Source organism: Rana temporaria, chromosome 3 (assembly GCF_905171775.1).
Source record: "Rana temporaria chromosome 3, aRanTem1.1, whole genome shotgun sequence".
Lineage (NCBI taxonomy): Eukaryota > Metazoa > Chordata > Amphibia > Anura > Ranidae > Rana > Rana temporaria.
In genome coordinates, this window is record NC_053491.1 from 416872640 (window position 1) to 416897925 (window position 25286).

The following is a 25286-nucleotide window of genomic DNA, read 5'->3' on the forward strand; positions in this document are numbered from 1 at the left end:
TCAAAATCAATCAAAAAATATTTATTGTATATATAGATCGAGGGAAAGGGGGTAACAGTTCAGCACTTCATCTTGTCATTTGCATAACTAAATAACTCCAGAAGCAGCTGGGACAGTTGCTTTAAGGCACTCGGTAACCCCTGACCTGCAGCGGGCCCAGAAACCTCTGTGATAAGTGACTGGACCTCAGGACAAAGGACTAGACAGATATGACAGGTCTAATCTATCACCGATATGGGCTACATGGGATGGAGTAGCCAGTCTAATCCTACTCAGTCAAGTACAGCATGGACAACATATGACCCTCTAGCAGCTGATAAACAAAGCCTTAATGTGCCTGCTGGGACTTGTAGTACGGCAGAGGGACAAAGGCTTCCCAAAACTGGTCTAAGACCACAGCTGCCAGCTTGCTATTCAACACCTTCTTATACACATCCATAATTTGTGCTACACAATTTGAATTACGTGTGCATAGATTAAAGGTTTGCGTGGGCTCTGTAGGCAAACCTTAGAATGGTCACAATGTAGTCTGGTGACCATGTGACAGCCAATAGAAAACACCTCTAAACTCCACCAGCAGCTGTCAAGTAAAGTATATGCAAGGAGTAAAACTACAGTCATTATCTTCAAGCCCTTGTCTTATATGTCAGTGATATTGATCAGGCCTTATTGGCAGTCCGATAAGATACCGTACCACACCATCCTGCCAGTCTGGTACAACTACCGCAATCCTAATATACCACAGGAGAGGCGTGCAAATTGCTCCAGTTCTCTTATGCCATAAATCTGAAGCAGGTTTGTGTGTATATAATAAGAGCTACATGTATGCAACACAGTGAACACGTGTCCTCTGTGCACATTACCAAGAGATTAAAGTAGGCGGTTACGGTATAGAGATTATAGGTCTGCCTTGGCAGTACAGGCAATAGGCAGAGCGTCTCCAGTATGCCAGCAATCAGAGGCGCAGAGCCTTCCTCCATGTCAGAGTCTATCTGACACTCTGCGACATGTGTAGTGGTGTAAGCATCTCCTCAAATATTGCGCCTTTTACATTGGATCCCCGAAGGTTCGCTTCTTGGAGATCACAACCAGACAGATCGCAGTTCTGTTGGGAAAGAAAGAAGAGGTAGAAAAATACAAGTAACTTGTATCAGAAAGCAAGTACAAGAATACAAAACGTTGCCAACACTACCCAGAAAAAAACACCCGCAGCAGCGCTAAAACCAGAAAATCCACTCAGTTTAATCTACAGAACATCCAACGAGATGCAATCTTCCGTTCAGGCATGTGAAGTGTGTGTCTGTATATTAATTTTTCTCAGGACTAAACACAAAAAAAAAAAAACTGATTAAAGTGTATACAAACCCTAAAGCCCCATTCACATTTCAGAATTTGGGATCATGGGCAGAATCGTGATCCCTAATCGCATGGCAATCGCTGCACGCATTTGAGTGCCATTATCCTTCAATGGCACCCCGAACGCGATGCAATTGTGCGCCTTCACAAATCACGTGAAGATCGTTGCCCATAAAGGGAGCAGGAGCTTCTTTTCAGGCAACAAATGCACACAGGTCTAAGCGACACGTAGAATCGCATGTCAAAAACACTTGTTCCCGCTATGCAATAATGAGAACTGGGCCCAACACTGAATCTCACTTAGTGGTTCTTCTTGATCTGTTACATACACTTACTATTAAAAAAGTGTATTATACCCGTTTGAGAAGAGCAAAAAATATCTGTTAATCTTGCTAGACATCTTGTCAGCTGATAACAGTGCAGTACAGGCATCTCCTCATTCTGCCTCTCCGTGCCACGATCGCGGGCCACGGGCACCCTCCTGCGGCAGGCGCGCACCAGCTAGCCTCGGATGACACAGCGGCGTATGGGTACGTCGTTTTGCGCACCCATGCCACTTTGCAGATGTATATTGGCGTGAGCCGGTCGGCAAGTGGTTAACAGGGGTACAGACAGCAATAAAAACTGACAAGCATTCTAATCCCTCTCCACTCTATCCACATATTTTTTTATAAAAGCTTCCCCTTAAGCTATACTTTAAGACGTCAGCTGAGGTGAGAGTAAGTGGAGGGAGGGTACATAGAGGGGAGGAGTGAGACAAGGGCCACCATGTGACCACTGACAGCCAATTAGCAGTGTTCTTGCCCCTACTAACTTGCATATGTTCGCAAAGGAATCATTCAGTGGGTAGTCCTGTGACTTAGACAGATTTTCAGTTGGCAGGACATAAATTAAATACAGATCGGGGTTCTATGATAATTGGAGCAGTGAAGGAATGCGCCAAGCCTGGAGATCAGCATCAGGCAAGGCAGACGAAGGTGGAGACCACCCTTGGTCCCTGGAAGAAGAATAGCCAGCTTGGACTGCAAGAACCTCCATCTCCTGGTCAGCTGGGGCCAAGGTCGTGTGTCCCACCCCAGCAGTTACATGGAGGCTAGTGGGCAGCGGCTTACCCAGAAGGAGCTACCATGATTGGCTCCAAGATGCCCTGAGGCTCCTTCCACCCAATGCCCTTTTTTTTTTTAACCCCACTGTGAACCTTTCATAGCCCCTCACCGCTTATACTCCCATAGCCCCTCACCGCTTATACTCCCCTTTACCCCATTCTGATCAACCAGCTTCATAAAGACATGGTTTGAAAAGTCTGGTATGGAGAAACTTGAGCGACCTGCACAGAACGCTGAACTTGAGCCTTTAATAAAGTGCATGTACACCCCAAAAAATTAACTTCTCTTATTTGCTGCCCTTTTGTCTGTAAAATATATCATTTAAAGTGCTTTAAGATATATTTTTAATAAGTTAGGGAAAGAAACTGATAAGACCTTGCCAGAAATCGTGTGAGCCAACAATTTTCTGTGCTCTTTGCCTGTGCTGACTGTTAACCAATTGTTCTTAGGCCGCGTACACACGATCGGTTAACTTAAACCGATGAGAACGGTCTGATGGACCGTTTTCATCGGTCCAAACCGATCGTGTGTGGGCCCCATAGGTTATAAAAAAGCAATCTTGTTTTAAATGTAACCAATGGAAAAATAAACGATCGTTAGTAGGCACGTCCATCGGTTAAAAATCCACGCATGCTCAGAATCAAGTCGACGCATACTTGGGAAAAAAAAAATAATAATTAACCGCGCTAATGATCAATAAATAGTAACCGTGAAGGTACGTATATAAAAATTGTACAGATGCAACAATAAAATTTGTGAAAAAATAAATAAAAATCGATCAACGGTGAATAAAGAATGAACTTGATAATTGTCCACAAACACAAACAAAGCCCCTGTGATTCAAACTGGGAGGGCTAGTGAAATTTCAAAATGAAAGTTAAATAATAAAGTCCAGAAAAGAGACGTCCACCCTGGTGCAGTCAAATCTCAATGGATCAGGAAAAGTGATTAATACTGATGTAACATGCAGCTGAAGACCTCCACCACACGCATATGCAATTCTGCTTACCAGATGGAAATGGTCTGTGGGAGGAGACCAAAAACAGCATGTAGTAATTGACAAACAGCTAGGCTTGGTGAAAGAGGAGGGCAATTCAACTCGGATCATCCAGCAATGGCTCCAATGGCCACATAAGCATAAAAAGAGAGACGCCTCGATAGTGTAAAATCATTTAAAAAAACTTTATTGTACAAAAATTAATAAGAAGTACTCACATTTTGCAGCATAAAAAAAGGCCTTAAACCTGCAGCTCTGGCCAGCGGCATGCAGGTAACCCATGTAGTATTGAGCAGTCCAATGGAGTGATGGCAGTGTGCCACTCGGTACGCCCTGACTAGTTTCGTGGCAAAGCACTTTCTCAAAGGGCATTTTGTACAATAAAAGTTTTTTTAAATGATTTTACACTATCGAGGCATCTCTCTTTTTATGCTTATGTGACCATTGCTATTGGAGCCATTGCTGGATGATCCGAGTTGAATTGCCCTCCTCTTTCACCAAGCCTAGCTGTTTGTCAATTACTACATGCTGTTTTTGGTCTCCTCCCAGAGACCATTTCCATCTGGTAAGCAGAATTGCATATGCGTGTGGTGGAGGTCTTCAGCTGCATGTTACATCAGTATTAATCACTTTTCCTGATCCATTGAGATTTGACTGCACCAGTCAAATCTCAATGTCTCTTTTCTGGACTTTATTATTTAACTTTCATTTTGAAATTTCACTAGCCCTCCCAGTTTGAATCACAGGGGCTTTGTTTGTGTTTATGGACAATTATCTAGTTCATTCTTTATTCACTGTTGATCGATTTTTTTTCCACTAATTTTATTGTTACATCTGTACAATTTATATACGTACCTTCACGGTTACTATTTATTGATCATTAGCGCGGTTAATTTTTTCTTTCACATTGTTACTTTGTTTATATGACACTGCTAACCGCAGCTTTACCTTTTTAGTTTGCATTTTTACATGCACTCCTGATCTGTCAGGTTTACTAATTTATTTGATTAGCGCAATTTACACCAACTTTTTTTCAATTTGGACGCATACTTGGAAGCATTGAACTTCGTTTTTTTCAGCATGTCGTTGTGTTTCACGTCACTGCGTTCTGACACGATCGGTTATTTAACCGATGGTGTGTAGGCACGACTGACCATCAGTCAGCTTCATCGGTTAACCGATGAAAACGGTCCGTCAGACCGTTCTCATCGGATGGACCGATCGTGTGTACAGGGCTTAAGCGATCACTGAGGACTAAAGAACCCTGCCCATCTATGTTTTGGAGAATGGGAGAGGGTCAAGGTACTGTTGCCCTAATACAGAAGGGTGAGGGAGCATGGTCATACTACAGGAAAAGTGTACTGGCACGGTCACCAAATTAAAATAAAAATGTAAAAATATCCTGAAAAGAAAAATGAATGCAGACATTACATCTAAGGACTGGCGTGTCACAATTTATTACATTTTGTTATTAAGTTTAGATACGCTTTAATGTCAATGGTTTTTGAATGGGATGTCCAACAAACTTTTGGCCATAAAGAGTACATGTATGAACTTCTCACCTCCAAGTCCGTTCCTGCCAAGGTAGCACCACGTAGATTGCAGTTTTTCAGTTTGGCATTTTTCAGGGTTGCAACCCGCAAGTTTATTCCAGTCATCTGACTGCCCTCCATGTCAACACCCTTTAAATTAGCTCCTAATGGTAGGAAAATAAAGAAAGAAAAAACAGAAAAGTAAGTTTCTGACTCTAATAAAAATAGTTTTATGAAACAGCAGTGAAGTATTTACTTTATCTATTATACTATCAATTGTATTAATGTTTTGTCTCTAACCTTCCAGATTGGCTTTCAGGCCGGATGGGTCCTCAAAGTTACATCCTATCAGGGAGGCTCCTTCTGCATTGGAACACAGCATCTTCACACCCTGCAAATTGGCTCCCTGGAAAAGTAAATGGAACAATTAAGTTGTATTTACTAGAGGACACAATTCAGTTTCAGGCTTTTAGCCCTGGTTCACACTGGGTACGATTTGGAACGATTTGAGATGCGATTTGACATGTCAAATCGCATCTCAAATCGGCGGCAATTGTCGGCAATGGCACTGTCCTAATCAGTGCGACCCCGCATCTGCGATTTCAAAAAGTAGTTCCTGTACTACTTTTTGCGATTTCAGGCCGCGATTTACATTAAATTGCGGCCGAAATCGCGGCAAATCGCGGCCGCGAAATCGCGGTAAAATCGCGCATTTTACCGCGATTTTGAATTCGCAGCAGTGTGAACCTAGGCTCAGCAATCGTATTACCGAACATCACCTCAGCACCATCTACAGCTGGTTGTATAGGGTAGCTATGACTTGCTACAATGAAGGAACCCATGACTGTCCCAAGCTGCGGACAAGTGGGCGGGTCTACCAGCCAAAGGCAGGCTCCACCCCTTTACTTGCTGCTTGGGACACAGTCATGCTTCGATACATAAGCAGCATAAAAAAACTGTTAGAGTAGTATTAACTTGTTTGTAAAGAGTGAGCATTTGCTTTTTAAATACAGGCATACCCCGCTTTAAGTACACTCACTTTACATACACTCGCGAGTAAGGACATACCTGCGAGTGAATGTAAAGTGCCTTACAAGTACTGTACGGACATTTTGCAGCCTTGGTAGAAGGAGCTGAAGCTCCGAGAGCATACCCCACTCTGTTCCAGTGTGCCCCTGACACCCCCACTACAGCCCCCGAGACCTCAACTACAGCTCTTGACACCCCCACTACAGTCCCTGACCCCCCACTACACCCTAGAAGTGAAAAAGGGTATTGTTTCACTTTAAGTACATTTTCGTTTTACATACATGCTCTGGTCCCGTTGTGTACTTAAAAGTGGGGTATGCCTGTATTACATGTCATACTTACCTGCTCTATGTAATAGTTTTACACAGAACAGCCCAGATACTTCTCGTCTAAGGTTCTCCGCCAGGACTCCAGGCTCCTCCCCTCTGCCGAGTGCCCCCATAGCAAGCTGCTTGCTCTGGGGACACATGTGCCACTCCCTCCACAGTGCCTGCGATTGACACCAGCGAGAACCAATGACTCCCGCTGCTGTCTCTTAGCCGATAAAGGAGGCAGAGACCCGAAGAGCTTCTCCTCTCGTACACATCACTGGATCCAGCTCAGGCGAGTATAAGGGGGAGCTGCACACTGGAGTTTTTACCTTCATGCATTGATGCATGAAGGTAAAAAAACCTTCAGCCATTACAACGAAATTTAAACCTTTATAATAAAATAATTTTCCCTTTAGGTCCACTAATTGAAGTTTACCTATTCAGAATTTGTCTCAACTTATCCCCAAATACTCACTCCTCTCTCATGCTTGCCAACATATTCATCCCCGTACCCGAGACCCGGTCACCCCTCACCCACACTTAAAAAACACTCACCTTCCAAGAGGTCCTATCCAGATCACAGCCACTTTCTGGGACAGTCCTGCCCAGACCTTAGCCACCTTCCAAGCAGTCCTGCCCCCCCCCCCCTCCCAATTATGTGGAAACCTCCCACTTGTAGCCACAATCCCTTAATTTTAATATATTTTTTAAATGTTATAGCACAGGCTCAGTCACTCAAATAAGGGCGATGTTGTAATCTTGAAAGTTGGTGTCATCTATGCACTTTCCAATATCACTCCCTCTGTGTCGCTTTCCAATGCAAGGCAGCATTTAAGTATAACTAAAGGCAAAACGCATTCATTTATTTTTGTTTTGGATAGAGTGCACAGGGATTAAAACACCTATTAGGTTTTTATTGCCATCTGTGCCCCCATTAGGGAGATTTGTTCTCTCTTTTTGTCTGGTTTATGATTATCATCGATAGTGAAAAGTAAAAAATCCAAAATCCGGAAAAGTGATAGAAGAAAAATCTTCCAATAAGGACACTAGTTCTGGTGATCTGGGGGTTCCCAAGAAATTTCCCAAATCTCCCCAATGGGACACAGATAGCAAAAAGTAAAGTGACAGGGGTATGGACCCATGCTTATTCTATCCAAAATGAAGAGAAGAAAAAAATACTTTAATGCAGGACACACACATTTTCTTGGATCCGTTTGCAGAAATGATGGCCTGCACAGATAGACAGCAAGGATGAAAGTAGATGGGATATGCTTCTAGATTTAGGTTTCCTAATGAAGGTTTAATAACACTATAACCTTGCACAAAAAGATGTGTAGCAGAAGGTGGGGGTATGGGTGAGGTGCATGACTGCTAGACTGATTTAATGTTTGCAAGGCATTGTGGTGCTGTCTGATGCCAAGGTAGGTCTACTGAGAATTTTCAGTTGTGCTTCAGTTCTACCAATGCCTGACTGGATACTATGGATGAAAAAGGGACTAGAGGTCGACCGATATATCCTGAAGGGAGAGGGGGTCTGTTGTACTGAGGGTGGTGACACTATATTTTTTTTGCACCAGTGCCCCCTGCCAGTGCCAATAAGTGCCACTTGCCGTCCAGTGCCATCTGCCAATTCCACCTGCCAGTGCCAATACCAGTGCCAATACCAGTGCCACCTTCTATCCAGTGCCAATACCAGTGTCACCTTCTATCCAGTGCCACCATCCAGTGCCACCTTCTATCCAGTGCCACCATCCAGTGCCAATACCAGTGCCACCTTCCATCCAATGCCAACCAGTGCTAACTATTGCCATCCAGTGCCACCTGCCAGTGTCAATTAGTGCCACCTGCCAATCAGTGCCATCTGCTAGTACCATCTTTCAGTGCCATCCAGTGCAACCTGCCAGTGCCAATAAGTGCCTTCTGCTGGTGCCCTCTTCCAGTGCCAATTAGTGGCATCCAGTGCCACGAGCCAGTGCCACAAAAAATAAAAATCGGCCTAAAATATCGGCCACATAAATCGGCATCATATATCGGCCATCGGCCGCCCCGATTTCTAAATATCGGCATCGGCATCAGCCAGAGAAAAACCCATATCGGTCGACCTCTAAAAGGGACTTCATAAGTAATGGCACTATAGCGACCATACATGTTATAATCATACTGCATTGAAATGCATTTACAAAAAATAGACAGGTCATATGTGGCAGTATGATGAGAAATTAACAAAAAAATTTTAACCAAACTGAACATAAAAAAAATGGACAGAATATATTACAGACAGACACTCTCTCCCCCCCCCCCCATGTGCTTCTACAGTTATTCAGACCCATCCTTACATCCAGAACAGATCCCGACAGGTCTGCTCGCTCCAGGCAAGACCCACATAGGTTGGCCTGAGTTAGGTTGCAGCCACTTAAGTTTGCCATCTTGAAGTTTATATATCGCAGGTCCAAGCGGGAGAGATCGGCTCCACTAAAGTTAAGACCCTGTAAAAAGAAGGTCAGACAGAGATGAGAAAAAAAAAAAAAAATTAAAGACAAGTATACATGCAACGTCCTTCATCACTTTGTTTTTTATGGCGCACTTTACCTTATTAATAAGGCATGTGTTACGTTTGGGGCTGGCTGACGAAATCACAAAGGATATTAAATAAAAAAAGTTTGGGAATGGTTTACTATAACTTAAATGGTGTCAGTACTAAACAGACTTCTCTTCCCTCAGACACTACGACGAGCCGAGAAAAATGAAGTCTAATTGATTCCAAGCATGCGCAGGATTTTTGTGCGTCGGAATTGCATACAGACGATCAGAATTTTTTGGCATCGGAAAAATGGAGAACCAGCTCTCAAACATTTGTTGTCTGAAATTCCGACAGCAGATGTCCGATGGAGCATACACACGGTCGGAATATCCGACCAAAAGCTCACATCGAACATTTGTTGTCGGAAGTTCCGACCGTGTGCATGCCGCATTAGAGATTTTACAGGATGGCTTAGGCCCAATTCACACCTGATGCAAATCAAATGCAACCCGAAAGACACAGATTCGCATGTCATATGAAAATACATGTTTTTTTTTTTTAATGAAGGCTGTTCACCTTGATGTGGAGAAATTTTGATCTGGTTAAAAAAAAAAAGAAAAAAAAAGGGGTCCTGTGCCACTTTAGTGTGGGTGGAGTGCAAATTAAATCTCCAGCTATGCACAGTCCCCTCTGAAATCACATTAAATTTGCACCTGTCAAAAAAAAAAAAAAAAAAAAAATCGCATCAGTTTGCTCCGCATCTGTGTGAGCCCTTTCACACATTCCGTTTTTCAGGCGGACTTGAATGGACGCTCCATGTACCTCTATGGAGCAACAGACGTCAGCGGTGACATCCGATCATTCCAGAGGGATGGAAACCCTATTTTCCATCCATCTGGCTGATCAGGTCAGATGAAAATTGATCTGCCTGGACAGCAGGGCTCCGACAGGTCCGTCCCTGCACAGAGAGCAGAGACTGACCTATCATCCACCGGCTCAGCGGGGATCAACTGAGCGATCCCTACTGAGCAAGCAGATTCCGTGAAAATGGACAAGCATGTGTGAAAGAGCCCTTAAAGTGATTGTAAAACAACTCATTCAGTTTAATATAGAAATGAAAAGGCAAAACATTTGTGCAAGATAAAAAACAAAACAAAAAACAAACACATTATAAACACCCCTTTTCCCCCTATCTTATAAGTGATCACATTCTCTCTGTTCTCAGTTGCATAAGAGCTGGGGGGAGGAGAAGCAACAGCACTCTGAGCTTCCCAGTAAATGTATGTACAGGGGAGGGGTCTCAGGACAGGTCTGACCATTGGAGAAGGACAGCCCAAGTTACCAGCATAGCTAGAGAACTGACCACGCTGTGTTCTGCTTAGCATGGTCAGTTTTTAATAGGAAAGCAGAGGGACACCAGTGATTTCACACAAAGGGTGCAATACAAAGAACAGGAGACGTTTTTACACAAAAACACGGTACAGCAGACACATATCAGGAATATGAAATATTGTGTTTACATATTCTTTAACCGCTTAAGGACCGCCGCACGACTATTTACGTTGGCAGAATGACACGGCTGGGCACATGGACGTACAGGTACGTCCCCTTTAAGATGCCCCGCAATCGGGTCACAGAGAGGAAGAACAGGGAGAGGTGAGTGTAAACAAACCTTCCCTGTTCTTCTTAGTGCGGCTGTCAGTGATCTTCTGTTCCCTGTGTTGGTGAAAGACGTTCAGTGACGTCACACGCACAGCCACGCCCCCCCCACAGTAAGAACACTCCCTTTAGAACAGTTAACCCCTACAGCGCCCCTACTGGTTAACCCCTTCACCGCCAGTGTCATTTTCACAGTAATCAGTGCATTTTTATAGCACTGTTCGCTGTGAAAATGACAATGGTCCCAAAAAGGCGTCAAAAGTGTCCGAAAAAAATAAAATCGCTGATCTCTGCCATTAGTAGTAAAAAAAAAAAAAAATATGTATTAATAAAAATGCTATAAAACTATCCCCTATTTTGTAAACGCTATAAATTTTGCGCAAACCAATCAATAAACACTTATTGCGATTTTTTTACCATAAATATGTGGAAGAATACATATCAGCCTAAACTGGGGAAAAAATATGTTTTTTTATACATTTTTGGGGGATATTTATTATAGCAAGAAGTAAAAAATATAGCATTTTTTTTTTTAATTGTCGCTCTATTTTTGTTTATAGCACAGAAAATAAAAACCGCAGAGGCCAAATATCAGCAAAAGAAAGCTCTATTTGTGGGGAAAAAAAGGACGCCAATTTTGTTTGTCAGACACGTCGCACAACCGCGCAAATTGTCAGTTAAAGCAGCGCAGTGCCGAATCGCAAAAAGGGGCCAGGTCCTTAAACTGCATATTGGTCCGGGTCTTAAGCCTCTTCAAACAAGGATAAAAAAAGAAAAAGAAAATAATAAAAGAAAACATAAAAATATAGATAGAGATTATATACAGGCATACCCCACTTTTAAGTACACAATGGGACCAGAGCATGTATGTAAAATGAAAATGTACTTAAAGTGAAACAATACATTTTTTCACTTCTAGGGTGTAGTGGGGGGTCAGGGACTGTAGTTGAGGTCTCAGGGGCTGCAGTGGAGGAGTCAGGGGTACACTGGAAAAGGACGGGCTATGCTCTCTGAGCTTCAGCTCCTTCTGCGACTGCAAAATGTCTGTACAGTACTTGTAAGGCACTTTACATACACTCACAGGTATGTCCTTACTCGCGAGTGTATGTAAAGTGAGTGTACTTAAAGCAGGGTATATATATATATATATATATATATATATATATATATATACACACACACATACATACATACACACACACACATACATATACATTATATATATATATATAAAGTCTAAAGTTTCTTTAATGCCTTCAACTCACCTGACAGCGAAGTTCTGATTTGGTTGGGGTTGCGAGAAGAAAACGTATGAACTCCTTGCGGGATATAGGGGAGTGGTCCTCAGCAGGCTGTGAATTCTACAGTACAAAAACGTGACAAAGCTGAAGGCACCGGGCATAACGGGATCATGCTTCTAATATAAACATTCACTACAAAAAGGGAAATATGGCGAAAGCCGGTCCTCCCTCAAATGATGTCCATAGCGCTGATGTTTTGTGAAGAACTCTAAGCAGGTTACGGACACGGTCACCAGGTAGTGATAAAAGTGGAAAATTTTGCAAATATGGTCAGATAAAAAGGTTTAGTCAAAACATCCAACATTTAACATGCATAAAAGTTGATCATAATGCCACAATAAGCAGGTCCATTACCTTAATTGCCAGTTCTAGGTGTTCAATCAGGGAATCTATGCCAAAGAACTTGGCTTCCTCCAAGACCCCTGTAAGAAAACCGGGTTAAATTCTTCTGCAAGATACAAATGATCATACAAGCCTACTTCACAGAGCTCACCCAACAAGTTGACCCCATCATTGACAATCAGCTGACCATGGCGCAGGTAGTTCAGGATTGGCTCAAAGTATTCTGGGCTGCGGTCAATCAGAAAAGCTCCTCTGTGATCCCTCTTATTTCCCCAGCCATCTAAGGAAACAAAGACCGTACAATGAATGATGGGCACAAGCCACACCAAAATGGTGAAATATCACTTCGCCAGCTGCATGTGTGTTCCGATTCAGTGACTTAGACACACAGGGGTTGCTTGCAGGGAAATTTTTACTATACAAGGACATTTTCTTTTAGCTTAGGGAAGACATTACGCTCTGCTGACTTTCAACGTCAAAAAATATGCAAGCATAAATGTTTTTTGTTTGTTTTTTCCTTGCTTGTGATTGGGTATTTTTTGCAAAGTGATTTTTTTTACCGCATTTACCAAGCTTGGGGAACTTTTCCTTGCAAAGTGAACAGCCTATTTATGGTCTGTAAATAAATCCCATAGAGTGTCGTGGACAACATAACAACCAGGACAGAGTCATTTCAGGAGACCAGGATCGTCCTGCATTTCTTGCATCACATTTCTTTGAAAATTGAGCCAAGCCTCTCCCCTTCCGCCCAATGTTTGAGGTTCTTATTTAGTAGATGCTAATAGATGAGTTGGTTTCCCCCTCCGAGAACACCATTGGTCACAGGGTTGAAGCAGTCCAAATCAAATCTATAATCAATTCCCCCGTTATAGCAGTGGTCTTCAAACTGTGGCCTGGGAGTCAGATATGGGCCTTTGCCTGCCTTTATCTGGCCCTTGGGGCACAGACACCAAAGATGGGGGACTATTCCTCCAACTAATACCAACAATGGGTCACTACTATTCCTTCCACTAAACCAAATGATGGGCAATAGTCCTACCACTAATACCAACACCGAGGGCACCATTCCTCCCACTGATACCAACACTGAGGGCACCATTCCTCCCACTGATACCAACACTGAGGGCACCATTCCTCCCACTGATACCAACAATGGGGGCACCATTCATCCCACTAATACCAACAATGGGGGCACCATTCCTCCCACTAATACCAACAATGGGGGCACCATTCCTCCCACTAATACCAACACTGGGGGCACCATTTCTCCCACTGATACCAACACTGAGGGCACCATTCCTCCTACCAATACCAACACTGAGGGCACCATTCCTCCCACTGATACCAACACTGAGGGCACCATTCCTCCCACTGATACCAACAATGGGGGCACCATTCCTCCCACTGATACCAACAATGGGGGCACCATTCCTCCCACTGATACCAACAATGGGGGCACCATTCCTCCCACTAAAACAAATGACACATTCTTTATTCCCAATGACATTAGTTAATTTTCTCCTTTCACTGGCCACAGCCTGAACCCATAAAACCTGCGAGAAGAGTAAACTGGCCCAGAAAGGTTTAGAGACCCCCATCTTAGACGGAAAATACAGATACATTTCCTCTGTCAACATGGCTAAAATGAGGTCTTTGACAACCAGGAAACTGATATTAGTTCTACAGGACGACATATCTTGGCCCATTTCAAATAGTAGAGGCTTGCATAAGCATGTCTCCGACACCGCCCCAAAATAAAAGGACAGTATGACTTACTTTACAGAAACAGGTTTATTATATCAACATTCCACAGAGCACTACAAACCTCTGTTACTGAACATGTGCGATAGCATGCTGTCAGGCTCCTTACTGACAAGGGTAGACCTATAGAGATTAAAGAAAAAAGACAAACGATGATTAGAAAATTTATTTGTGCAAAACAATGCAAGTGTATCTGATTCGGCTTCGGTAGGAGTGGGACTAGAGCACAGCGTGACTCGCGCATTTGCAGTGAGTACCCGGCCATGAAGCCGAAAGCTGTCACAGCCAGGTGCCCACACTATGAATGGAGGCGCCGGTCAGAGAGGGGGGGGGGGGGGTAGAGGAGCTCCTGGCGGCCGTGTCGCTGGACCGTGGAGCAGGCAAGTGTCTGTTTATTAAAAGTCAGCAGCTACACTTTTTGTAGCTGCTGACTTTTAATAAACACTAAAAGGCTGGAACTCCGCTTTAAACATTATAGAATGCAAAATATAAGAAATCGGATTTTGCTTTCCTAATTGTTGATGCAAGAATTAGCCTTCTTTGCCCAGCTCTACCATTTGGTCTATAGTCTGCCACTGGGAGATGCTTTACATGACCTTTGCAACCGTATTTAAAGCGTACCTTAAACTTTTAGCAAGGAACATACATTAATAATTATACTACCAAAATAGTGTGCGCTCTAAATTGCCTCCAGCATTGCTCCAGTTTCTTCTTGTTGGAGGCTGCCATTTTGCTGAAGCCCAGAGCCCCAGCTGTAAATCATCAAGTGATACTAAACCTATCGATTTACCAGTTCCAAAAAAATTTGATTTGCTTGTGTCCTCAACCAAACCGTCAAACCATCAAATGGATGGTGTCATAGCTGATCACATGTGCAGCACCATGGCAGTTGCAGATCAAACAGAAGCAGCTTCCTTGGCTGTAAAGGATAGGAGGGTTTAATTCCGCTTTAAGGCTTTTAACAGATCTGCCTCTACAAACTCAGGGTGCCTAAAAATGGAGAGCAACTGAGCATGTGCAGAGCAGGGTGAGGCAGGGCATTACTGCATTTTAAACAGAACAGGCACTTATTTTTAATGTTTTACATAGTTATACTTGCAAAGGATGCCAGCCTGAAGAGACCTAGCAGCACTTCATTTTCTGATTAAAGTTCCCTTAACTTCCTTTTTACATTTATTTATTACGATTTAGAGACTTTTATTTTTTACTAGTAAAGAAGTCAATCAGCAATTTTTAGCAGAACAGACAACTCTGACACCAAGTGACACTTTTTGGGGACCAGTGACATTATTAAAGTGATTGTTGCTAAAAAACAAAATGCACTGTTACTGTATAAATGACACCGGCAGGGAAGGGGTTAACATCAAGGGCTATCAAAGGGTTAAACATGTTCATATATATATATATATATATATATATATATATATATATATATATATATATATATATATATATATATATATATATATATATATATATATATATATATATATCACACACACACACATATACATATACACACACACACACTTTCTAACTGTAAATACGATCGGTTCGTCTGATGAAAACAGACCGATTTTATTGGACGAACCGATCGTGTGTGGGCCCCATCAGCCCCCCCCCCCCCATCAGTGAAAAAAAAAAATAGAACCGGTTTTAAAATTTTCGTATGGTTAAAAAAAAAAAAAAAAAAAAAAAAAAAATCGTCTGTGGGGAAATCCATCGGTCAAAAATCCACGCATGTTCAAAATCAAGTCAACGCATGCTCGGAAGCATTGAACTTCATTTTTCTCCAAACGTCGTTTTTTACGTCACCGCGTTGGACACGATCGGATTTTTAACTGATGGTGTGTAGGCAAGACTGATGAAAGTCAGCTTCATCGGATATCTGATGAAAAAATCCATCGGTTCGTTTTCATCAGACGAACCGATCGTGTGTACAGGGCATAAGGGGATCGCTTTGACTAAAGGAAAACAGATCTCCATTTTCCTCTCTAGCAGAAAGGAGGTCTACCTTGTTTAGAAACTGCCATTCTGCCTCTCTACGATTAACCACTGGGTTCCTGGCGGACATTTCGTTCACTGGACCCGCCAATTGTGTTCAATGACAGAGAAAGCGGTGCTTTGGCAGCACACGCGTGCGTGCCCCAGAGGCAACGAAGATGATCACGTACAGGTAAGCGATATTGCACTTAAGGGACACCCTGCCACAGTACATGTATGTGGGCGGCCCTTAACCGATCAATAAACAAAATCATCATTTAAAAACTGGATTTTCTATTTACTCAAGTTATATTTGTGCAGTATTAAAAATTCCATCTGCCACCATGCGAGTGGATTAGGGGTTTGGTTTGAGTATGTAGGAGAGACAATATGTTTACTGTCCACTAGGTGCCGCCTTTGCCTAAGGGCTGAGTATGTCACCTTGTAAGCATTGGGTTTATTTCCGATGCATTTGTGCGAATACTGACAACATGTTATGTTGTTTCAAATAAAATAAAATTATTTTAGGATTAGTAATTACATTTCTTTAGAATGTACATCACGTTTTTAATGTAGAGTGTGGATGCAAATATCCATAAGCACAAGCCTTAGTTAATAGCCACTCATCTCCATCCCAATAGAGACCATTTGCTCAGCATCCATATTGCAGCCGAGTTCCAGGTTAAAGTCCAAATTTCATGGTACTGAGCATGTCCGTTGGTTGGTGGTGGCCCAGAACAAGGCTTGGTTTGTTTTTTAAGTAAAAATAGAGGTGACGCAGCGCGCCGCCTGTGCCCCTGGACGAAGTGAGTTTTCACGAAACGGGCGTAGCGATGCGCTGACGTCCCCACATGCTCCATATGTTTTCCCGGAACGGGTGTCCGTTTTTGCACCGGCCGGCACACCAGACTTTAAGGCTTCTTTTAAACTGCATAATTGTGAGTGAAATACTATGTTTTTAATGAAAAAAAAAATGATACGTTAATGCACTATATGGAGCATTTATATCTTATGTATCGCGTGCATCTGCTGATGGTTCATTGGTTGAGAGTCACTGCTTAGGATCCGTGCTTGTGTTTGCTGGTTCCTGGAGAATGCCGATTGCAGACATTCTTTGATCCTCTGTTATGGGGGGGATCGTGGCAAGCTGGTAAGAAGTCATTTCTGCCAATTGGTGGTGGATTCAACACGGTTGCTTTTGTAAATGACATTTCACAATCATATGGACTTTCTTTCACAGAGCACTGGTGTTCAGTTTGATTTTTTTAATATATTACACCAATTATTAAATTTTCATGGACACATTTTTTTTGGTTTCAACAATTAACACTGTTGAGAACTTTTTTTCAATTTAATTCTATTGTATTCATTTTAATGAATGTATCACAATTTTCATAAATGGGATATTTATTAGTTTTATCAATGGTGATTAACTGTTAGTTTACCACTCATTTATTTATTTCAACTCAATATTGAATGGTCACAGGGTAAGCGTGATTTATTTTTTCTTCCACAATATTAAAAATAGTTTGATAATCCAAATTATTTTTATTGTGACAAATATGTAAAGAAGAAAAAAAATTATAATATAATATAATATAATATAATATAATATAATATAATATAATATAATATATATATATATATATATATATATATATATATATATATATATATATATATATATATATATATAGCCCAAATACTTTTTGCTGAGCAATTGCATGGATACTGTCCAATCAGAGTCTGCCACCAGCCCACCATGAAAAACTACACAACTATCACAGGCTCTGTTAAAGTCTTCAGGTCTGGGTGACGATTTTGAGATTAACATGCATTACTAGACATGTCAGTGGATACTGGTTGGATTTCCAAATAATAGCATAAAAAATAAAAAGATAAGTTCACCTTTCAAGAAAACAATAAATGCAGATTTTTGCAGGAAAAAAAGATGCATCTATTTTTTTCCTGCAGGAACCTGGAAAGAATTGCAACCCTGATCAGTGGATCGTGAGTACAGTGTCAGGATTCTGCACATACAGACTGATTTTACTGCTTTGGGTTTGGCAACACTAAAGCCTCGTACACACGATCGGATTTCCATCGGACAAAGCCGTGGAATTTTGTCCGAAGGGCCTTGGCCGTGAACTTGTTCTGCATACAGATGGCAAAAACTTTCTCAGCCAACAAATACGAAACTACGTGGTTTTTCAGCTCTTTAACGCCACCCTTTGGGCAACTTCTGCTAATGTTGTGCTATGGTTAGCATTGCTTCTGAGCATGCGTGTTTGTACTTTGGATTTTTTTCCGACGGACTCGTGGACACACAATCGGATAATTCGACATCACACATTTGTTGTCGAATAATTTGAAAGCATGCAATTCAACATTTGTTGACGGAAAATCCAACAAGCATACAAACGGTCAGATTTTCAGAAAAAAAACAAAAAAAACCTGCGATTACACTTTTGTTGTCGGAAAATCGGGTGTACGAGGCTTTAGGATCCATTCACACGAGATGCACATACCGTATTTATCGCGGTATAACGCACTCCCGCGTATACTGCGCACCCCTAAATATGCCCCGAATCCTGTGGAAAAAAAGTTTGTTTTGTACTTACAGTTTTGGTGTTTTGCGCAGCGGCCTCTTCGGGTCCGGCGTCCTTCTGCGGCTTCGGGTGTCCTTCTGCGGCTTCCTCCCCGCTCTTTTCCTGCGCCGAGTTTGAATACTGCGCCGACATATACAGAGCGCAGTACACTCGTGTATTGTCGGCAATGCTCGGCTACCCGCGCTGACGTCCTGTACGTCCAGGACGTGAGCGCGGAAGGAGCCGAGACTGCCCGACTATACCTGAGTGTACTGCGCTCGGTATATGTCGGCGCAGTATTCAAAACTCGGCGCGGGTATCGGCGTATACCGCACACCCACGATTTTGCCCTGATTTTCAGGGCAAAAAAGTGCGCGGTATACGCCGATAAATACGGTACATTTTAAAAGCAATACATTTCAATAGAAGCAGTTCACCCCAGTGCATTATGCTTATGAGTGCTGCCCTAAGCTGAAAGAACACATCACACACGCACACGCACACAAAATAAAAAAAATAAAAAAAGTCTTCCCTCTTATGAATTTGTATAGATCTCTGACTGAATACCAGTACGAAGACACTATTCTTACCGTGTTGTGGTAAAATATTTGCCGCCCACATTTAACGTCAGCCAGTCTGTGTGACATCCTGTTAATGGCTCAGGGACCAAAGGCATTTCCAGATCATCTAAATAAAAAAAGAAGGATGGATTTGTGCGTTTGTACGATTCTAATAACTAAACACTGAGCTATAATATCTACTCCAAAAAATCCCTGCATAAAAATCGTCTCAGTTCTATTTTCTGTTGGTATCGAATAAAATAGAATGCGCTACGAATACAGAGCTACACAAAAATGTATGTAGAACTTATCTATCATTTCTAGTGTGCTGCTAGTTGAATTGTGTCATACACAGTGTACAACTCACCTGCACAAGGATCGCCATCGCTCACGTACAAGACATCGTTATCACTAGGACACAAAAATACACAAAAAGTCTTACATGACAGAAAAATAACTGCAGAACATGTAAACAAAAACATCAGAACCTGTATCTAGGGGGAGTTCTCTCTCACTTTCTGTTCAGAAACAGGAAGTAAAGAGAAATCCTGCAGAGATGCGGTATGGGTGACTTTTATATGTAAATCTGGTACTGCGGCCGGAACACATTGCTGCTTATTGTACGTAGCACAAGCCACTGAGGTATATTACAACCTAAGCAACCGCCAATCCATTCTAACATGCCATTAATTAGTTTCAGGCTGGCCGGAAAGGATTTGATTAAAGTGTCAGAAAACCTGAAATTCTCTTTTAAGCTTGCAGAAAAACCTGAGCGCAAGCAGGTGGTGCCACAGATTAGCATGAAATACAGCTTTAAGCAAGCCAGCTCAGCTGAAACGCCAGCCTCGTGGCTCCTGTCCCCCAGAAAACAAAGTGCACATAGCAGTCTGTTCCACCTTTCTAGGTGATTTTCAAGGCTAGCTAGCACATTCTTCCCCTTCACTGTCTGACTACTCACCTAGCAAGGGGGGAAATGTCCGAGACAAGCGCCATCACTAGGAATGCAAGGGGGGGGGGGGGGGGTTTGTTAATTAATACCTTTGGCCCTTTTCACACAGATGCCTCTGCTAATAGGAATCCGCAGACAATAATGTACAATAAAGCGCATGTGGTGTGCCGTGTGGATCAAAACAAAGTCCTTGGTAAAAGTCCTATAAGCTAGGTGAGCTTTTTGCATGAGTTACAATTCTTGGTACCGGGCAGCCATGCCAAGGGAGCTGAAGCGATACTCCAGGTGCATAGAATAGAGAAACAAGAGAAAGCAGGCGCCACTTAGTAAATTGCAAAACTTTTACTAAAATATGTAATAAAAGCACTCACATGTCATTTTGAAGATTCAGGCATATGTGTGATGTCCTTAGCGAAACAAATGGGAAAACAAACACACAGCGCGCACCTTTGTCAAGCAGCTTGACAAAGGTGCGCGCTGTGTGTTTGTTTTCCCATCAAACCACAGCACATGCACGGAAACGCGTCGCACAATTGCTGTCCCCGGTGATGACGTCATCTCCCCCACCGCAACCATAGCATCCCAAAGCGTGCGCTCCAGCGTGCGCTCCGGCATCCCTGTTAGCACATCTGTGCACCTTCTTTCCACACCATTGCAAGGACCAAGCAGGATTGATCTGCTATACAGCACTACACCAGCGCTGTGTCAGAGACCGAAGGAACCTCCATTGGCTGCGCTCAGACGAATCGCTAAGGACATCACACATATGCCTGAATCTTCAAAATGACATGCGAGTGCTTTTATTACATATTTTAGTAAAAGTTTTGCAATTTACTAAGTGGCGCCTGCTTTCTCTTGTTTCTCTATAATAGGAATCCGCGCTTGCTTAGCGGGTATCTCTCCGCCGAACAGGCGGATGGCAGGTCCGTGTCCGCGCCACTATGCAGAGTGGACATGGACACAGTCCCGCTCTCCACTATGGAGCAAACAGATGGAAACGAGCCACCTCTGTCTCCATCTGATGGATGAATGGGGAATAGGACCACCATCTGCCTGTTTTTTGGTGGACAGGATCTGATTAAATGGCGGCGGGTGTCAGTGGACATGTGTCGGCTGACATCTGCTGCTCCATAAAAAGAGACTGGAGGGTCCGATCAGGTCTGCCATATTTCAGGAGGACCTGATCGGACAGCCAATGTGATGGGGGCCTTTCAGGTGTGTGCCCAGCAAAGCTGTACTCAACTCACATGCACTGTGTGTACAGATTCAGTGGAGGCCGGGGTAGTGCAACAGGGCTCCACGTCCCGAGTGTATTACACAGACCACGGTACAGGGCTTATCCTCAATCACAGGAAGTTACTCTTCCTTGAATAAATTTGTAAATAACAATATTTTAAGTGAGCTGAAAATTAAGATCGAAAAACTTGAGGAAGTACCGGATAAGGGCGATGTCATCGATGTGTCCACCTCTGTCATTGTATACATTTGTGGCATGGATTCCTAACTTCTTACTAGCGAGCGATAGAAGATCTGATATGGACGAGTCATACACGGCAATAACCTGTTGGGGAGAGAATGGCAGGAATTAGAAGGAGGGAAGAAAATAGAGAGGCAGACATGGCTAGGAAGATATCACCAGAGTCTCTGTGCAGGGAGGGCCATCAAACAGAGCGAGGGACTGAGGAATCTTGGTAAAACATTGGGATCTTGACTGTGGGAGGAGAAGGTAGAGGAGGTTATGCCTTGAGGGGGGGGGGGGGGGATCATGAGTTTGTATCAAAGAGCAAAAGGAAAGGTCTTCGTTATCCATATCATCCACTCATGTTGGGCGCAATTGAACCCCCTTCTCTTTTTGGAGGGGTGCATTTTAATTTAGAGAACAGTAAATGAGAGCAGCTTAGGAGGGAGAGGGAAAACCTTAAGGTTCAGACTTAGAGGCATTGTAGACCAAAAGAACCCCTAGGTGTGGACTGTCCCAGGTATAAGCTTCTTCAGGTATAGGCTCCCCCTGATATGGGAACTCCTAGTTTTAGGCTCCTTCAAGTGCGGGGATTCCCAAATATAGGTTGCCCAAGGTGCTGGGACTCCCAAGTATATATAGGACGGCGAGGGAAAACCTTAAGGTTCAGACTTAAGAGGCATTGTAAACCACATGAAATATGTAAAAATATACAGTGGAACCTTGGATTACGAGCATAATCCGTTCCAGGAGAATGCTCGTAATCCAAAGCACTCGCATGTCAAAACGAGTTTCCCCATTGAAGTCAATGGAAACTAAAATAATTGGTTCCGCAATAACTTCCATGGCAGGCAATACTGGAGGCCTTAAAGAACAGCAGGCCCTAGAAAAACAGCGGGCCCTAGAAAAACAGCAGGCCCTAGAAAAACAGCAGGCCCTAGAAAAACAGCAGGCCCTAGAAAAACAGCAGGCCCTAGAAAAACAGCAGGCCCTAGAAAAACAGCAGGCCCTAGAAAAACAGCAGGCCCTAGAAAAACAGCAGGCCCTAGAAAAACAGCAGGCCCTTAAAGAACAGCAGGCCCTTAAAGAACAGCAGGCCCTTAAAGAACAGCAGGCCCTTAAAGAACAGCAGGCCCTTAAAGAACAGCAGGCCCTTAAAGAACAGCAGGCCCTTAAAGAACAGCAGGCCCTTAAAGAACAGCAGGCCCTTAAAGAACAGCAGGCCCTTAAAGAACAGCAGGCCCTTAAAGAACAGCAGGCCCTTAAAGAACAGCAGGCCCTTAAAGACCGGACCGGCCAGAGGCGGGGGTGGTCGCCGGAGAGCCTTGGAAACAGCTGGAAAGGCCCGAGGACAGTTCAGCTGACCTTGGAAAGACTCAGTTCACGAGCCTTTCCGAGGTTTTCCAGGGTCAGCCGAACTGTCCTAGGGCATTTCCGGCGCCGGTTGGCTCTGGCACCCCCCCACCTCAGGCCAAACGCGCTACTGCACACCGCTTTGGCCTGAATCCTGTTTGTTTTGCGAGACAACACTCGCAAACCGAATTAGGATTTTAGGAAATACAGTGTTCGTATTGCAAAACGCTTGTTAACCGCGTTACTCGCAATCCAGGTTCCACTGCATAAACTTTATTGGTACAGCACATTAAAATAATTTGCAAGGAGCTAAGACATGGAACTTAAAAATACGTGTTCACATATGTGTGAAATGTAGACAACATGGACATAATACTATAAGAGTTTATTGTTGCATCATGTAGGATAAGTCAGCCCCTGTGCATCAACGCGTTTCGCTGGTTTGCTTCATCAGGACACACGCAGGGGTAGCCTGAGAGAAACAGATCTCACTTGTCTGCATCAAAACACACACGGATGTGTGTGTTTTAAAAGGTAATCGATTCATTTCATAATCGATTAGTTTTTTTGGCCCTTATATATATTATTTAACACACAGTGATTTAAATGCTCCCCTTTTGCTCACAACGACTTGTATCTGAATTAGACCATCCGGTTCTTTTTCTCCGGTGTCCGCCCAGGGAGATCTTTTTACATCCGTGTGTGTTTTGATGCAGACACGGGAGATCTGTTTCTCTCAGGCTACCCCTGCGTGTGTCCTGATGAAGCGAACCAGCGAAACGAGTTGATGCACAGGGGCTCACTTGTTCTACATGGTGTAACAACAAACTTTTACAGTATTATGTCCATGTTGTCTACATTTCACACATATTTGAAAACGTGTTTTTAAGTTCAATGTCTTTGCTCCATGCAAAAAAATGTTTTAATGTGTTGTACCAATAAAGTTTATATATTTTTACAAATTTCATGTGGTCTACAATGCCTCTAAAGCCCGAGCCTTAAGGTTTTCCCCCTCCATACTATATATACTTGGGAATTTCCACACCTGGGGGAGCCTAAAACTAGGAGTTCCCATATCAGGGGGAGGCTATACCTGAAGAAGCCTATACCTGGGGCAGCCCACACCTAGGGGTTCCCGCGCCTCAAAAGACCCTCCGCCCGGGGGGAACCCGCGCCTCAAAAGACCCTCCGCCCGGGGGGGAACCCGCACCTCAAAAGACCCTCCGCCCGGGGGGGAACCCGCACCTCAAAAGACCCTCCGCCCGGGGGGGAACCCGCGCCTCAAAAGACCCTCCGCCCGGGGGGAACCCGCGCCTCAAAAGACCCTCCGCCCGGGGGGGAACCCGCACCTCAAAAGACCCTCCGCCCGGGGGGGAACCCGCGCCTCAAAAGACCCTCCGCCCGGGGGGGAACCCGCACTAGAAAAGACCCTCCGCCCAGGGGGAAACCCGCACCTGAATAGACCCTCCGCCCGGGGGAAACCCGCACCTCAATAGACCCTCCGCCCGGGGGGGAAACCCGCACCTCAATAGACCCTCCGCCCGGGGGGGAAACCCGCACCTCAATAGACCCTCCGCCCGGGGGGGAAACCCGCACCTCAATAGACCCTCCGCCCGGGGGGGAAACCCGCACCTGAATAGACCCTCCGCCCGGGGGGGAAACCCGCACCTGAAAAGGCCCTCCGCCCGAAGGAAACCCGCACCTGAAAAGGCCCTCCGCCTGAGGGGAACCCACACCTGAAAAGGCCCTCCGCCTGGGGGGAACCCGTACCTGAATAGCCCCTCCGCCCGAGGGAACCCAATACATTAGGGACACCTGTAGAAGTCTAAGTCTAGGGAAGCCCACACCTGAAACAACCTATACTTTGGAACTCCTACACCTGGTGGAGCCCACACCTGGAGTATCTATACTTGGGAGTTCCCACACCTGGGGTATCTATACTCGGGAGTTGCCACATCTGGTGGAGCCCACACCTGGGGTATCTATACTTGGGAGTTGCCACACCTGGTGGAGCCCACACCTGGGGTATCTATACTTGGGAGTTGCCACACCTGGTGGAGCCCACACCTGGGGTATCTATACTTGGGAGTTCCCACACCTGGGGTATCTATACTTGGGAGTTCCCACACCTGGGGTATCTATACTTGGGAGTTCCCACACCTGGGGTATCTATACTTGGGAGTTGCCACACCTGGTGGAGCCCACACCTGGGGTATCTATACTTGGGAGTGCCCACACCTGGGGTATCTATACTTGGGAGTTGCCACACCTGAAGGAGCCCACACCCAGGTAGCCCTGCCAATCTCCTCCTCACCTTGCCGGTCTGAGCACTCCCCTTCACGAACAGGGTCACCCTCTTCATACTCGGGTCCCTTCCCACACCAACCAACTCCCCTCTCCAGCCAACCCGGAAGAGAGCTGCGGAGCAACGTGACAGCTCCACGATCCCACCAATCCCAGATCCACGGCGAGACATTGA

At 44.1% G+C, this 25286-nt stretch overlaps 1 protein-coding gene across 1 annotated transcript; it reads right to left on the minus strand.

The window, feature by feature from the left end:
* KCTD9 (potassium channel tetramerization domain containing 9) lies at positions 1–25280 on the minus strand. The gene is made up of 12 exons (XM_040346104.1): positions 25122–25280; positions 21432–21556; positions 19414–19457; positions 19077–19173; positions 13980–14038; positions 12306–12434; positions 12167–12234; positions 11777–11872; positions 8668–8817; positions 5292–5397; positions 5022–5155; positions 1–1105 (listed from the first exon to the last, which is right to left on the minus strand). The coding sequence occupies exons 1-12, from the start codon at positions 25167–25169 to the stop codon at positions 989–991; spliced, it is 1173 nt and encodes a 390-aa protein (XP_040202038.1). The 5' UTR covers positions 25170–25280; the 3' UTR covers positions 1–988.
* Between the last annotated feature and the right edge of the window lie 6 nt (positions 25281–25286).